This window comes from Ziziphus jujuba, chromosome 7, assembly GCF_031755915.1.
Source record: "Ziziphus jujuba cultivar Dongzao chromosome 7, ASM3175591v1".
Classification (NCBI taxonomy): Eukaryota; Viridiplantae; Streptophyta; class Magnoliopsida; order Rosales; family Rhamnaceae; genus Ziziphus; species Ziziphus jujuba.
This window is the reverse complement of record NC_083385.1, coordinates 7,420,111-7,437,176: the sequence shown is the minus strand read 5'-3', so window position 1 is coordinate 7,437,176 and position 17,066 is coordinate 7,420,111. Positions and strand designations below refer to the sequence as shown.

Here is a 17,066-nt window from a genome sequence, read left to right as displayed (position 1 = left end):
TTCTCTAACACTCCTTTTCAAATATAAATCCTTCTCTTTTGGATTTCTTTTTGGATCTTTAAAGGTGTTTTTAATTTATTTAATTTTCATTTAATTTATATTTTTCTCTAACACATATATAGATATGTAATGTGAGAGCAATTACATTGGCTTTGATTATCCATAAAACAATACATAAGCAAGGGATATGAATTTATCCTAATTTAAGCTCACCAAAAATTTTAAATATGTGAGGAAAAATGGCTTAACATTATTTCTCTCTCTTTTTATTTCAAAAACTTCTAAATATAGTAAGTTATTTAATAAACGTCTATTAAATATATAGGTAATTAATGACCAAGTACCTATTAATTATAGAAAAAAAGAAAACTATTAATTTATTATTATTATTATTATTAGAATTTTTGATAAATTGAGTAGAAGGATTTCATTACTAAACCTTGAATGATTTTGTATTATCAGCATAGTTATTATCAAGTGAGCTATCTAAGGAGAGAAAATCTATGAAAATCTGGAAAAAAAAAAGTTTTTAAAAATCTGCACATATGAGAATTTGAGGATTAATATATTTTTTCAAACTTTTTGAAGTATAAATACCGCCATAGAGATAGAAGTAAAACCAGATTCAAATGCCTCAAAAATATATTCAAAATGAATGAAAAAATTTAGAAAATCTGTCCAAGTATTAAAGAATTGAAAAAATATGTTTTTTTTTTTTTTCAAAAAGAATAAAAAAGTTTAAAAATTTGTACAAGTACTAAAGTAATGTTTCCAACATAATTTAAAATTTATTACTTACAACTAGTATTATTGGTTTTGTTCTTAAATGTGTATAACTTTTTCAAAACACTTCATGTTAAAGTGCACTTTTATTATCAAAATTTATTTTATAAATAAAGAATATTAAGTATTCAAACGTTTTTTTATATTTTAAAAACTTTTATTACATAATTATATCATGAATATCATTGTTACATATTTTGAGATGAGATTAATAATTTATTTTTTTTTATTTTACCAATGAATCTCTAAAAGAATTAAGTAAATAAAGTTGCATTAAAGATTAAATTTATACATTTATTGAAAAATGTCCTTATTTGAAACTTGGGAGTTTTAAAAACTAAATGAAAAAGAAATAATATTGGCCATACAATGAATTAGCGGTCTTATGTCATTAGATCTTTAAAAATTTAGGTAAACCTATATGTAGAGAGAATATTAATGCAAAGGCTCTAAACAAATATATACAGTTATATATATATATATACATACACATAAATATATATAAATAATATAGTATAGAATTTATAAAGAGAAACTGTGAAAAAAAAATATTTATAGTCGTTAAATTTATCTAATTTTTATGATTTAATGGTTGTCAATTATTATCCTTTACAATATTTTTTTGTAAATCTTTTATCATATATATATATATATATATATTCAAAGGTGATTGTGTTCTTTAAACAGAACTATATTTTCTCTTTCTTCTTTTATCAAAAGAAAAAAGAAAGTGCATTTTTTTTTTTTTTAATGTTTTATCTTTTGGGTGGATAAGGACAGAATTGGCGAAACAGATAATATAGTGGTAGCAGTATTGTTGTTTTATTCGCCGGAGATTTAACTAGTACCACAATAACATAAAGTGTAGTTACACCACTAATTATTAAAATATAAATGATTTTCATCTTCTATCCATTTATTTACACTTCCATAAATTTTTCTTTTTTCTTCTTTTATACGCCATTTAATTTTATAGTTTCTGTTAAAAGTTTTCCCATTTTCGATCGCTAGCTGTGCAAAAGTTTAGCTTTCCGTTCTTCAAAATTAATCAAGTTTCTTGTTAATTGGAATTGTAAAATTAAAATGAAACTTTAATAAGAGTTACATGAGTAAGTGATTAAACTTTGAGTTTATTGATTTCGTGTGCCACACATCGCTGCTCCATGGAAAGCAATTAAATGTAAACCCAATTAATTCCTAATCCTGATTCATTGAGGATACTAATACTCCCAAAGGAGTGGTCAAAGTGATATCTTAGATGATTAAAAAGGAATTGTTAAGGATGTGGAAGCGCTATTTTCCTTATGTGGCAACAGTTGTTACACATTTTTGCACTGTAGGATGAATTTGTAGCTTTGAAAGAAACGAATAAGGATTGTGGCAATCTTTTGGCCATAATCTTTATTAAGGAACGCCCACTAAGAAGATCTCGATTAAAATCCCAAACCCCCTCAATTCCCATTGTTAATTGGATGGATTATTGTTTCTCTAATTCCTGTTTGCTACAAATGGAATATACTTTCATACAATCGAACGGAGAAAAAAGAAAGAAAGGAGGAAGGAAAAGCAAAAAGTATTGAAGCGATAGAGCCAATAAGGAGCTGTGTGTAATGTGGGAGAAACAGTCACTATCTTCTCCCTTTCAGAAAATGAGTATGGAAACAAAGAATCTATGGTTGTCTCCCACTCTCAAGCATCTTTGTTTCCAACACAAATGGGAAGAAGACACCTGGACTACACCAGTGATAGTTAGTCCATTGGAATGCCACATGGCGTTCATAGGGAAGTGGCCTATATTTTGTCTCCTAAACCATCACTACCAAGTTTAATTAATAATCTTTAAGCAAAAAAACAAAACAAAAAAATGTTTAATTAATAATCATACTCTTAAAACAAAAAGTTTACCCTAGAAGCCTCATCATTTCGGCAACCCAAAAGTCTATTCACCAAAAATAATAATAATAAAGGCAACCCTAAAGTCTAAAAACAATAAAAAGAAAAGGAAAAAAAACCCACATGAGAATGAAGAATTTCAATTAGATGTTTGATTGCAAATTAAAGAGAGCATTAGAAGATGCTTTTTGTGTGATCAACCACCTACTAAATACTAATTGACCCCACTACCTAATCTTACTTTCTTTGACCCTTTTCCTTAAAGAAGAAAAGAAATTTTTGAAAAGCAATTGAATTAACAATATCAATGTGATTTTTTAGAGAGATTTGGAGATTTTGTCGGTTGCATAAAAAAATTTAAAGACTTCTAGATTTGTCTATATATATGCTTAATATTTAACTTAACCGTGTGGGTTTCTGCTAGAACTGGTTACTAATTCTAATGTAGATGTTAAAGAATAGGTTTGGGCTTCCAAGTTGAGCTATGAATAATCTTTGATCTAGAATGGCTTAATCAATGATTAATTTGGTTTTCGCCAAAGCAAGATTTTCAACACAAGTCTCAAATATACTGAAGGTCAACCCCAATGCTCCATTGCCCTCCTAAGCTATCACATGATTATCGTCATTATTACTCAGTTGTCCCACATGTTTTTGGAAAATATAGAATAGATTTTTTTATTTTTTTGGTAATCGAAAATGCATGTGATCAATTGAAACATAAATGTTTTTTTTTTTTTTTTATGTTATTGAATTATTTTAGAGAAAAAACGAAGTGAGTTAATTAGGTTGCTTTTGATATTACATCAACCATAAAGCCTGTCAATTCCGACATAAGTTAAAATAAGAGTTAGTTTTCATCGTCTTATTTATTGTTTATTTGTTTGTAAAAAAATCCTACATTCATTTTGTAGTTAATTTCATATAGTATATGATATTTATTAGAAGCATTTTATCAAATTTTGATTCGGACATAGTCCACGGATAAAAAATAAAATAAAAATCCATAAAGTAATATATTTTAAGAAAAACATTGTTAGTCACCACTAATGAGTAGGTTTATATGCGTACTCGCAAATAGAAAATCTATTTAAACCATTTAAAAATAAATTAAGGAGATGACACATGCAAAAACAAATTAGAAAAAATACAGACCAAGGGAAAAAAAATAAAAAACAATACCATGCATCCTTTGATATCAAAATCCTATTAATGTGTCTCTAATTCCTCCCTCCTCGATTAAAGGGATTAAGCAAATCGGATCCCCTCCTAGATCAATGGGATTTAGAACAGAAAAGGAGAAGAGCAATGTTGTTTTAGTCTGAAAATAAAGTGGCTTTGTTATACAATCAATAAAAAATCTTAATTGTTGCTTGGTACCTGTCTTTCCTTCTTGTACACCAAACACCAATAGCCGAGGCACTTAGCTTTTTGAAGGGGAGCTATATTGATTGGCATTAAAGACATAGCGATTTCAACGCTGTGAAAGCCAATATTTACGGCAACTACAAAATTCAATGTTTCCCACTTTCAATTATCCAACTATATATTATATTTATACACCAAAAAATAAATAAAAAACTACACACTATCTAGATTTTAGACTCCAAAACAATGAAATTCAATTTCACAAGCTTTTGTGTTGGCAACACAACCAGCCCATTATTTTTTCCTCCGTACCACTCATTATTCATTCCAAAAGCATATCTCTGTTTGCTAAACACATATCCTCCTGTCCTCACTTTCTTGGTTAAGTTTTTCTTATATGTATATATATATATATATATATATATATATATTTCACATTTCTGGATTAAAGATTCCTACTTTAGACACTATATAAAATTTAAAATACAACTACAATAATAGATCCAAATTCTAAAAAATTGTTCCAAAAAAAAAAAGAGAGAAAAGGAAAGAAAAGAAAAGAAGAAGCAACTGTGTGGGACACTGTATACGAGTGTAAAATAGTATTGGCCATTATATAGAAATGACATCGTAGGCTTGTCAATCAGTCTGATGGGAAGGTTTTTGATTTCCTTTTTGTTAATAAATAGTATTGGCCGTCATGTTGAATTTCATTCACACCGCAGTATGATTTTTATTAGTCTTCACCAAGAACAGGCATATTGAAGAGCTGATTTTGGAAGGGGGAAAAAAAAGAAAACAAACAAATTTGGCCAATAATACGTATAAATATTTTGTGTGAGAAAAACATAAGGACAATTTTTTAAAGGCATTGCTCCCCATTTTACAGACACAAAAATGATTCCAACACAAAGGCATGGCCATTGGAAGGAAGATAACAGTGTTTTCAACTTTGCTATTATCTGTGGCAACAGTGGTATTACTGCTGGGCAAATCGATCCAAAACGCACAGCTTCTATAATGTAACCTAATTATCACCCAATTAAATGAATTATAGTAAGTGACAGCATACGCTGATTGGAGTAGAAATACAATTGGAGGAGATTTTGATGATCCACATACATACTTTTACACGTGGCAATTGTTTATACGTTTGTCGGCCGGGTCTCTTACTTTCTCATCAATCAAATATATCTCTTCTCCATTCCATTGTGCATGCACAGAGAGACCTGAGGAGATAATTCAAAGGGCATGGACCAATGTTGACAAAATTCCTTCTCTTTAATTTCTTTTTGTGGCAAAGAATGTTGAATAATTTAATATGGATGGGAAATATGGAGTTAACGAAATTCGTTTAAATTCACCCAAGAAAAAAAAAAAAAAATTGGCTATGCCAAAAGGTGTTGGATAGACTTATAATTTTAAAATGTGGGTCATACCCAAGATTCACGCCCTTAAACGCATATCACCAAAAAAAGATATGTATTAAGCAAAAATAAATAAAAGTATATATACGGCTATGTTATTGGAGTATTAGACAATGAAAGCTTGAAACACTAATTTAATGTTATGTACTCAAAACCATGAGCATGAAGATGGTTTTTACATATATTCAAAAGCATATCTAAAACGATTAAAACATTAACTGAACGGACATGAGCCAGGCAAAATCACAAATTACCCGTTTAACATCTGCTTTGCAACAAATATATGTTTTCGTAATCACCAATATCAATAATAAAAAAAACACAAAACAGGAAGCTAACCACCACTATCAATAATAAAAAAACACAAAACAGGAAGCTAACTTTGATTAATTGGTTCTCCCTTCTACTTTTAGCTCTTCCACTGTTTAAACACAAACTATACGTGCGATGGACACTACTCTAACAGTATATCGCACTATATCCATTAATGTCCCAAAATACATCATGCAAAACCCCACTAAGTCACCTCTTTCTATCTCTACTATATATGACAAAAATTAATCTTTTTTTACGCCAAATTGCTTGTTAACCAAGGAAATATTTCTTTAATCTTTCTTGTTTGAACGGCAGGTCGATGGATATAGTGAGCTATTAGTTATCTAATTCGGCTCACTAGTATAAACTATTACTCATATTCGATATTTTCTACATTTTGACGCAAACCCAGTCAAAGAAAAGAGCTTTTTTGTTATCTACAAAAACCGGTACAAATCGGATCAATGAGTTTTTGACACGATTTGTGGAACATTGAGACTTTGAAGGACTTTATAAGGAAATAGCACCAGCGATGCAGGAAAGCTTTATGATGAACTTTGGAATCCAGTTGTACTCATCTATGAGATATCACAGCCTTTGACAAAACTCAAAGGAAGGCATAAGCAATACTCACATAAAAAGATGGGTTTTTATATACGTTTTCATGTGTCTCTTCCTGCAACACGTGTTGTGTCTGTGGGATTCAAAATGGGGTTTAATCTGATTCCTTTTGTGGGTTTAATTATTGTTTATTTAATCAAAGTGCAGTGTCTTTCTGTACTACAGGAATGGCATTGGACATGGTCAATGGCCTTCTCTGCTACCATAGATAAGCCTGAAACAATGACACTCAATAGTTTTGGGGGATATTATTATAGCAAACCTTTTGACTCTGCGCCTAATCTTCTGATTTTAATTTGTTAACTTATTAAGAACATTAAGACCCACATGAGGCAGGTGGCAAATGTCAAAATCACATTAAAAAAGAAATAGTTTATATAAAAATATATAGGTCTTCAACTACAAATCATGATTCATGACCTAAAACATATATATGAATAAGTTTCAATGTATCTTCCATGGTCGTACGAGAAGATACTGTTGGTGGTGTGGGAGCTAGCTAGTATATTATTTTATTAGTCATAACGCCAGAAGAAATAAAAATATTGTATGGTCTAAAATCTACATCAAGTTAAATAAATCTGTGATAGAACATTATTTTTATCCATGATGCATTACTACCAAATATTGAAGCCAGAAAAGTTGGCAGTAAATTTTGCATAGAGGGTCTAGTTGGCCTTCATAGAATTCATGGTGAATGGTTTACTTCGGTGAGGCCTAATTGCCTGGACTAAATTAAAATGGGTGGATCTATCAATGCGCCTATAGATTTGAATAAATGACAGGCTCGTTAATCATTGAAAGATAAGCAGCTAAGCAAATATGAGCCTTTGTATCGATTTCAACTTTAATTTCTTGAAATTGATCATGTAAAAGTCCAAAAAGTGAGGTCCCAAAAATATTGACTGGAAACAGAGAACCAACATTGAATCCTAAAAAATAAAAAAAAAAATTGCTCAATAATTCCATGTACTAGTAGTGAATTTGCATAAAAAATTTGACTTTGAGGAAAAAAATAAAATAAAATATTGAACAAATAAGAAGCACAATGGATGAGCACTTATATAGTTTTAAGAAAATTAGAAAGATGTTGAGGGACTAAGAAAGCTTGAAATTAATTTTAAAAGGGTCAGACTCTCAAAACACAATGGGGATACTGGCAAAAGCAGAGTAAATAATGGAAATTAATGCTTCACTCTCAATGACTTGCAAGCTATATATGCCCCACTTGATATGACATACCTACTAAGACGATGATGATGATGAAGATCATGATTCACGAGAGGCTAGAGTTGGGGCAAAACTCAAAAGGTACGATCCGTGGCCTTCGGACATGGAACCACCAACTCTATGGTGGATTCTAAAGCAAGAGATAAATTCTCTTCTCCTCTCTACTAGCAGCAGTAGTCGTACCCATATATTGGGATACCAAGAGATATTTGTGGGGGCTGACTTGCTTAAGATTAGTTTTTATTTAGCATGGTTAATGGGCCATCCATGCCACTAGCTGAGTCAACTCGACGAGGAATCCAAACGAGTAATGAAAAAATCGGACCCCGAGGAGTTCCACGGGTGACATTATCCATCTATCTATATATATATATATATATATATATACATATGAAGGCAACCCACTTGTTGATATGTCTCAAAAGAAAGTCTCAAGGAAGTGAAGGCCTTTTGTTTCACAACAAGAAATACATATTTTAGTGGTTTGAAGGGAGGAAAGAAAAAACCAAAAAAAAAAAAAAAAAAAAAAAAAGGGCTATCAATACAGAAAAAAAGAAAAAAATGGTGGATAGAGTGGAGAAGACGAAAATGAACTTGAGAGGAGATACCATGTCCACTACTGTGGTTGTGGAAGGGACGTCTGTTGATTGGAGAGGCAAGCCCTGCAAGTCTAACAAGCACGGTGGAATGAAAGCTGCTATTTTTGTTCTTGGTCTCTCTCTCTGCTTCTCTTTCATTCTTGTATGTCCATTTAACGTAGATTATTCATGTTACCCAATTTTCATATAGATGAGCTTTAAGCATGTTCATCAGTTTAGTATTCAGGAATCAGGAGAAAGTACTTGTGTCTAAACTTCTTTATCCTTCTTCTCATTCTTTTGGTGATGGAGGAAGTATCAGTTTATTGATTATCTATTTGGTTGTGTTTTTGGCCGTTTTATTTGGAACAGAGGGCTAATTGGTATTATATGAAGTCCATATTGTATGTGAGAAAATATATAAGATGATATTCACCAAATACATAACATACATAATGTGTATATTTTAGTTGGTGGAGGGTTTTATCCTGTTTGTTTGAATATTAAATATATGTGATTTGAAATGTAAATAAAATTGATAATAACACATGTGATTGTTGTTGGTTGGTACACAGGTCTCCAAGCTTTTGAGATGATGGCAATTGCTGCTGTTGGGAACAATCTCATTACCTATGTATTCAATGATATGCACTTCCCTCTGTCAAAGTCTGCGAACATAGTTACAAACTTTATAGGGACGGTTTTCCTCCTCTCCCTCCTTGGTGGGTTCCTCTCAGATTCCTACCTTGGGAGCTTTTGGACCATGTTGATCTTTGGTTTTGTGGAGCTTTCTGTAAGTCTTTTCTTTGCATGTGTCACTTCCAAGATCTTCTAACTGTTCATTCTTTGATCATAAACTTTTAAAGCACTATCTCTGCAATTTCCCCACATATTGATCTGGATAGATTCTTATCTCTCCTCATAAAAATCCATTCTTTATTATTATGTCTTTATTAATTAAACTCTTCTACATTAACTGATATTAAAATTGATAATAAATCCAGAAAGATTCCGAAATAGCAGACTAAGCCTTTTCATCTCCACAATAAAAGAAATAAGGATGATTAAAAAAAACTTTGATGGTTTTCTTTCTACAGCCCACTGGCTTGCTGCATCAAGGTGGATTAAAAAAAAAATGTTTATTTAATTCACATTTGTCTTGGTTTTAAATAGCAGGGCTAGTCTAATGTTGAAACCCCAATCATCTCCAACAGTTAAAAAGCATTTAAAAGAATTTTTTCTTGGCTTTAATATGCAGGGTTTTATATTACTCTCTGTTCAAGCTCATCTTCCACAGTTGAGACCAGCACAGTGCAAAATGATATCTGAAAACTGTCCAGAGGCAAAAGGCTATAAGGCTTTGATATTCTTCATCGCACTATATCTGGTGGCCTTAGGAAGTGGGTGCTTAAAACCCAACATAATCTCTCATGGAGCAGACCAGTTCATAAAGGAGGATTCAAAGCAATCAAAGAAACTGTCTACTTACTTCAATGTTGCCTACTTTGCCTTTTGCATGGGGGAGCTTATTGCATTGACACTTCTTGTTTGGGTTCAAACTCACGCGGGAATGGATGTTGGTTTTGGGGTATCAGCAGCTGCCATGGCTGTGGGATTGATAAGCTTGATTTCTGGGACGGCTTTGTACAAGAATAAACCATCTCGCGGAAGTATATTCACTCCAATTGCTCAAGTAATTAATTCTATCTCTTTTTACCTCCTTTTTTTTGCCTTTCCACACCTTTATGGAGCATTCCTTTTGCTTTTCTTGACTTTGGAAATTGGAATGACTTCTTCTTGTACACTAATTAATTCTCTGCTTTCCACGTTGTGTAATTGATTTACTGTGGTCCATCTTAAAATCAAATTATTATTTTTATTAAAAAAAAAAAACTTTAGAAAAAAATATACATAATTAAAAAATAATAATAATTGGTCTTTTGCTTCTTTTCTTTGAATTTTTCATCTACCATAAAGGAATCAAATTAATCCTAATTACTTGATTGACTTTTTTTTATGTAATCTTTAATTTGTGGCTCAGATACAGTCTGTTTGTTATAATTACATTTATCAGCGTGGTTTTCAATTTTTTTATATAATTAATTTGTTTGTTTCTCCGACCGCATCAGGTATTTGTTGCCGCAATTTCAAAGAGAAAGCAAATCTGCCCATCAAATATAGAAATGCTTTATGGAAACAAAAACAATGTGCCAAACCACCTTCCTGCCACGTCGACTAATGTCAACAATCTCCTCCATCACACCGAAAAGTTCAGGTAACAAGAATTGGAGGCACAACACGCCAAGAACTTAAAACATTCATTAATTTACAGAATTTAAAAGCTAAAATAATAATAATAAAGCAACGAAATTTTTTGGACCGAGCAAATCTTAGTTGTTGTTTCCAATCTGTCTTTATTATATTTTTTGGAAGTACTACAAAATAATAAGACCAACAAACATCATAAAAATTGCTGTTTGAATATCCCCCCCCCCCCCCCCCCCCCCCCAAAAAAAAAAAAAACTAAAATAGTTCGTTCCATCACTAAAGAAGCTTAAGCTGTTACATTTCGTGACGATTACATGTGAAAATTATAGATTTCTGGACAAGGCATGCATCAGAATTGAAGATGGAACAGAGAGAACTGAAAGTCCGTGGAGATTATGCACAGTGGCTCAAGTGGAACAAGTAAAGGTCATACTCTCAGTCATCCCAATTTTCGCCTGTACAATCATCTTCAACACCATCTTAGCCCAGCTCCAAACCTTCTCTGTTCAGCAAGGAAGTGCCATGAATACCAACATAGCCAAAGGCTTCCACATACCTCCAGCATCACTCCAAGCCATCCCGTACATCATCCTCATCTTTGTCATCCCTCTCTACGAAACTCTCTTCGTTCCTTTAGCTCGGAGATTCACCGGAAAAGTCTCCGGAATCTCACCCCTGCAAAGGGTTGGCACAGGTCTGTTCATTGCAACTTTTTCCATGGTTTGTGCAGCACTGGTTGAGAGAAAGAGGAGGAACTTTGCTTCCGATGCGGGGGATATTCTCTCCATCTTCTGGATTGCTCCGCAGTTCCTCATATTCGGGCTATCGGAGATGTTCACTGCTGTGGGGCTCATAGAGTTCTTCTATATGCAGTCATCGGAAGGAATGCAATCTTTCCTCACTGCCATGACATATTGTTCCTACTCATTTGGTTTCTATTTGAGTTCCGTACTTGTTTCTTTAGTGAACAGAGTGACTTCAACATCTTCAAGAGGTGGATGGCTCAGTGACAATGATCTGAATAAGGATAAGTTGGACCTCTTTTATTGGTTGCTAGCTGCTCTAAGCATCGTCAACTTCTTCAATTATATTTTCTGGTCTAAGTGGCATTCTTCCAATATTATTCCACCAGATGGGTCTTATGGAGAAGACTTGGAAAACAACCACTTCAATCCTTCGAAGCATGCTGGAGCAGAGAATGTTATACCTTGATCGATTATAACTAATATTAATGTCCCTAGAGTGTATCAATGATTCTTTCCTTTGACCCAACCTAGCTACTTGTCAAAACAGCCAAACCTTTATGGATTAGAATATGGTAGTTTTAATTTACCCCTTTAGTGCACCTATAGGGCTACAATTAAGTTAGGGGTGCTTTTTTTTTTTTTTTTTTTTTTTCCTTTATATAATATTCCTGAGAAAAGTTAGGTCTAAACCCATCAACCACAAGGTTCAACGCACTCTCTTCCAATCTTGTACCTTTTTTAATTTTTCCTTAGCGTCTTTCTGATAATCATGTGCAAGCCAAGGAGGGCCTCTAGTTATCGTTCTCTATCTTTACAGGGTCAAAAAGGAAGAAGCAAGTGGTGGGGTTGAACCTTTATGCTAAAATATATTAGTTGTTTAAAGGAAGACTTGTCTTTTAATTAAATTAAGCAGAATCAAATCTCTAGCTATTTTGTGATGTAATTCGTTGTAGTGTGAGAAATATTATTGCTCTTATATCTAATTAAGCGTTTTGCTTATGTGACTGATCAATTTTAAATATTTGAAGAACTTAGAAAATGGTTAAAAATAATTTGACAGTTCATGTCCTGTGGCTATGATTCCGGCATCGTTGTCAGTCTTCCTATCACTTTTCCTTAGTACGAAACATGTTTGATACATGTCTTTCGTTGGAGATAGAATTCCTGGCCGCTGCTCTAATTCCTATCTGCATTACTACTTTTTGTACCGACACCGTTGCTTTTGGTATGTGATTATTTTTCATTATATTGTATCATAATCCTTGTGTTGGCTAAAAGACTGTAATGGGCCCCGTGAAGCAACAATATTTACAATCAATTAAAGGTGGTTCGAAAGTCTTATATGCTCACCTATGACTCAAAGTAATAAATGTTATATACAATACATAAAGAGTTAAACCACATCAGAATAACTTTACAGTTTTATATTTTTTTTTAATCCTTGCATATTAAGAGCTATAATTTAAAATTTAAAAATAATAAATATAAATTTGATAAAATATTAAAATTTTATTTAAAAAATATATATCCAGATGACTAATAAATATAATTTTAAATGTTAAAATTAAAAAATAAAATCTCAATGGTTAAATACATTTTTATAAATATATATATATATATATATATATATATGGGTTTAAGCTTATGAATCCTTTGCTGTAATAATAATATTTATAGTGAAGATTTGCTTCGGTTCATCGAGAACTTTATAGGCCTTTCATGGGCGTTCATTTAATTTGGCGTTGATGAAATTTCCAATCTGCTTTTTTTTTTTTTTTTTGAACAACCTATCCGCTTATTTCAAATTTCTAATGAACATAATTAGTGCTTAAAATCTTTCACAAAGATATTTATAAGAAAAAGGAAATAAAAAATTCACTAGGCAACAGCAATATATATACACACATAAAATTATTTTGACTTTTGTCCAATCAAAAAGTTGTCATGTGATTTATGTTGTATCAAAAAATAGTGATGAGAGGTGTCTTTTTAAAAATACATAACATAATAAAAATAGATAATTGCTTTTAATCAAAACCACCATAAAATCGTCATTAATATTGTGGTCCGCATAAGAATTGTCTGCACCATAGACAAAAAATCGTCGTTAATACTATGAAAAACCGTTACCAATATTGTAGTCCGCATAAAAACTATCCGCCCTATAAACGGACTGGAGACATATTAATATGGATTTTTACATATTTTGATTCAAGAATGCCGGGGTTCAATATATTAGTTCCACATGTATATTGCTTAAAGTTGTGCATAAAAGAAAGAAAACTAGTAATGGCACAAATATCAATTCTGAAAGTGACTGTTTTGAAACTTGCGTGTGGTCCAACCCGCCATGCACATATCCTCCTATCAAATATAATGTTGTCCTTTTTTGCAACATAAATAGTATGACGACACTGCGGTATAGGTTTCCTATTTTCAAAGGCTGCCACAATTTTTTTTGGTTACGGTATTTAATTACACTTCCAAACTATAATGTCAAATATACATGTAAAATTGCATGCAAGCCCAAATAAGAAAAAGGCCCAATGGGATGTATGAATAAGGTTGAGATGTTAAATCAGGCTTTGGGTTGACTAAGCAAGTTGTAAACATGAAGATGACAAGGAAACCTGATAGCTGAGATCCAGGAGAGTTTGATTGATATGGTTTTGTTTGAAATGGCCTAGCTATAGTCGAAAGAAGCTTCGTGGAAGGTGGTGGAAGATTGGGAATTGGAAAATGAAATTGAAAGGGAAAGAACAGGAGTCAAAAACTCTGAAACCAAGCCCTCAAACCAACAAACAAATAACAAAAATAAACATGGCGATGGGTGATGTAGGTGATGGGAGAGAGGGGTGGATGAGATAAGCAAAGCAGTGTGCCGTTACATGCACATACAGCTGGGTTTACGCGTTCTTTCAATTATTGCTTTTTTTATTTTATTTTATTTTATTTTTTTCTTTACAATGACATCACCTACCTGCATTTATTTACCCCTTCCAAATTACGTCCTTATCCTTCCCACATTCAAATTTAATTTTTCCCCTTATATTTGAATGTTCTACATTTTCGTACCCGCTCAATGCTAATTTATATAGACTAATTTTTAAAAACAAAAAGAGAAAAAAAATAAAAAGAAGTTAAAAGGAACTAAATAATGTATAAATTTACCCATATATTGTTAATATATTTAAAAATATTCGTATTTTCAAGTCTTAGTGTATATGTCCATCCCAATATTTCTTTGAGTAAGTTGTTTTTCAAATGATTAATTCCTATAAATTGTAAACAATTATTTCATATATTAAAAAAAGAAATCTTGCAAAAAGAGAGTTAAGAGTAAAATGGTGGTCATTGGTCAAAGGCTAGTATGGTCAGGCTGATAAGGTTAGAGATGGAAACGTCCGGAGATGTACTTCTTAATCGTCCTTTTCAATATATAAAAATTCCAGTTGCAGTTGGACCCCTCCTTCCTTTATTCATTGCCAGCTAGTTCCCTCCTTTTTCTTCTCTTCTCAATCTTCACAACCCCTTCTTAAACCTCTCCTTCCCACAACTCCATTTTCCATTGCACTTGTGAATTGTCTCTCTGACTCTCCCAACCTCAATCAATGTCTATCACTGAAGACCCAGCTGCTGAGTTCCACCCAACAAAAACCCATTCCCAATCATTATCCAAACGGGCCTCCAACTCCACCACCACCACCACCACCACCACCGCCCGTCAACACGACACTCCGTTTCGAGGAGTGCGTAAAAGGAGCTGGGGCCGTTACGTCTCCGAGATTCGCTTGCCAGGCAAGAAGACTCGGGTTTGGCTCGGCTCATTCGGATCCCCCGAGATGGCGGCTAGAGCTTACGACTCCGCCGCATTCTACCTGAAAGGAAACTCCGCCAGCCTCAACTTCCCTGACTTGGCTGAGTCGCTTCCCAGGCCCGAGTCGAGCTCCAGGAGAGATATTCAATCGGCGGCGGCTAAAGCAGCTCTTCAGCCCAAAGAGAGCCGCTCTATTGTAAATTCGAGCCGCGAGAGCGTTTCACGGGAGCTAACGGATTTGAGCACGGAGTATTGGTGGGGTCTTGATTTTGAAGGTGGAACGGTGTCGTTTGACGAAGTGAAAGAGGCTCCCCTGCTGAGTCCGTTTAGGTTTGACTCCGTCAGTGGAGAGATGTGCGAGGTGGGCCAGTTTATGGATGATGGTGACTTGTTTTTGCAATCTTGTTTATAGATGTAGAAATGAACCGTGAATATACCCTTCCTTTAAAAAGCTGAAGGAAAAAGGACTTGTAAAAATGATCCCTTGTTCAATATTATTTTAGTTTGGATTTGGGTTTATACACCATCTTATGTTTAGACAACTCTGATTTTGTTTTGATCAGAAGGACAAAAAAAAAACAAAAAAAAACTTTAATTTGGGTTGAAGCCAGGAATGTTGAGTTATAACCCAAGTTGACTTTGGTCCAAATTCAATAATTTATTTAATTGAATTTTGATATGTGCAACTAGAGGCAACATTATTGTTAAAAAATGAAGATGTGCTATGAAAGACCATATGCTTGGTAATAGTTGTGTGACATTAAGATGGAGAAAAGATGTGTTTTTTCTTTGTTTTAAAATGCTTATAAATGTCTGTGTATTTTTCTTTGTTTTAAGTGAACTTTTTAACTTATATGTAACTCCTATTTTTCATTCTTTTAAAGGCAACACATATATAAATATCAATTTTTGTCTTGACGTTACATATAGTTATCAAACACTAATTACAACTCGATCATTTACGTAAAGTTATCAGCAATACAAAAGTTACCAGCCTGGCAATATATCCTATTATATTGTCAAATACTTGTCTGCTTATAGAACAAGAATTTTCTATATTTGATGAGTATGGAAGGGTTTAAGGTGTGTGTGATCCTAAACTATCCTCCAACTATGATGTGAAAAATAGTAAGCTTATCACTGGGCTATACTCTATTGGGATGGAGACCACAAGCGCTTTGGATATTTCATAACTTAGGCCTCGTGTACAAGATATAGGCTACATATTTAATTCATCCACTCCAATACAACAAAAATACACTGAAATGGACTTTAATACGAGGCTATTTTTTATTTATTTTTTTTTTTTTTAATTCTAACAACAATTTCTAATTTGAAAGGAGAAATTAAAGGTGTGTTAGAAACCCTCGATCTTATAGGCATATGTGCAAGGAGCATATTGACTTACTTAACAATATAAAGTCAATTAAGTATTATGAAAGGAAATCACTCTAAACTGAATTTTTATTTTACTGTTCGAAGTTTTTCGGCTTATTTGTAGAAATAAGAAATGCGAATTATTTAATTTGATGCGTATGCTTATAAATCTCTATGGGCCTAGTATGGTGAATAACACAAGAAACTATTTAAGATTGGATACGTACCTAGAGAAATACAGTCATGAATGTGTAAGCAGGTACTCTAAATTTGCATTAAATACATATCAAATTAATATTTGATGATATTGAAAAAAAAAAAAAAAAATTGCTGATCAGATAACTGCGTATCCCATGTATTTTGTGTACGGTATCAATTGATTGATTTTTTTTTTTTTTTAAAAGGAAATTTGTTTAAAATGATAAACAGATCGATCGGTTTATGTGTAAAAGCGATGTAACATAAAATGCGTACTTTGTGTAGAGAAATTATAAGTAGCCTCCAACATAGCTCCTCAAATTTAGGCATAAAAAAGTAGCCAGCTTTAAGGTCCATATGTCCTTGTCCAACCTATCACCTTTTGAATTTTGAAACGAATTAAATTCCTCGCTTTCTTCGTTTCTAGGATGGATTTTATTTTATT

At 32.7% G+C, this 17,066-nt stretch overlaps 2 protein-coding genes across 2 annotated transcripts; both read left to right on the top strand.

Annotated features, from left to right (window-relative positions):
- Positions 1-7,812: 7,812 nt before the first annotated feature.
- On the top strand, positions 7,813-12,172 carry LOC107407586 (protein NRT1/ PTR FAMILY 4.4). Its single transcript, XM_016014881.4, has 5 exons — positions 7,813-8,349; positions 8,791-9,008; positions 9,474-9,908; positions 10,345-10,490; positions 10,813-12,172. Exons 1-5 carry the CDS (start codon positions 8,199-8,201, stop codon positions 11,693-11,695), a joined length of 1,833 nt encoding a protein of 610 aa, XP_015870367.3. The 5' UTR covers positions 7,813-8,198; the 3' UTR covers positions 11,696-12,172.
- A 2,569-nt stretch (positions 12,173-14,741) lies between these two features.
- Positions 14,742-15,717, top strand: LOC107409738 (ethylene-responsive transcription factor ERF039). The gene has a single exon (XM_016017165.4). It carries the CDS (start codon positions 14,841-14,843, stop codon positions 15,456-15,458), a length of 618 nt encoding a protein of 205 aa, XP_015872651.2. The 5' UTR covers positions 14,742-14,840; the 3' UTR covers positions 15,459-15,717.
- Positions 15,718-17,066: the final 1,349 nt, after the last annotated feature.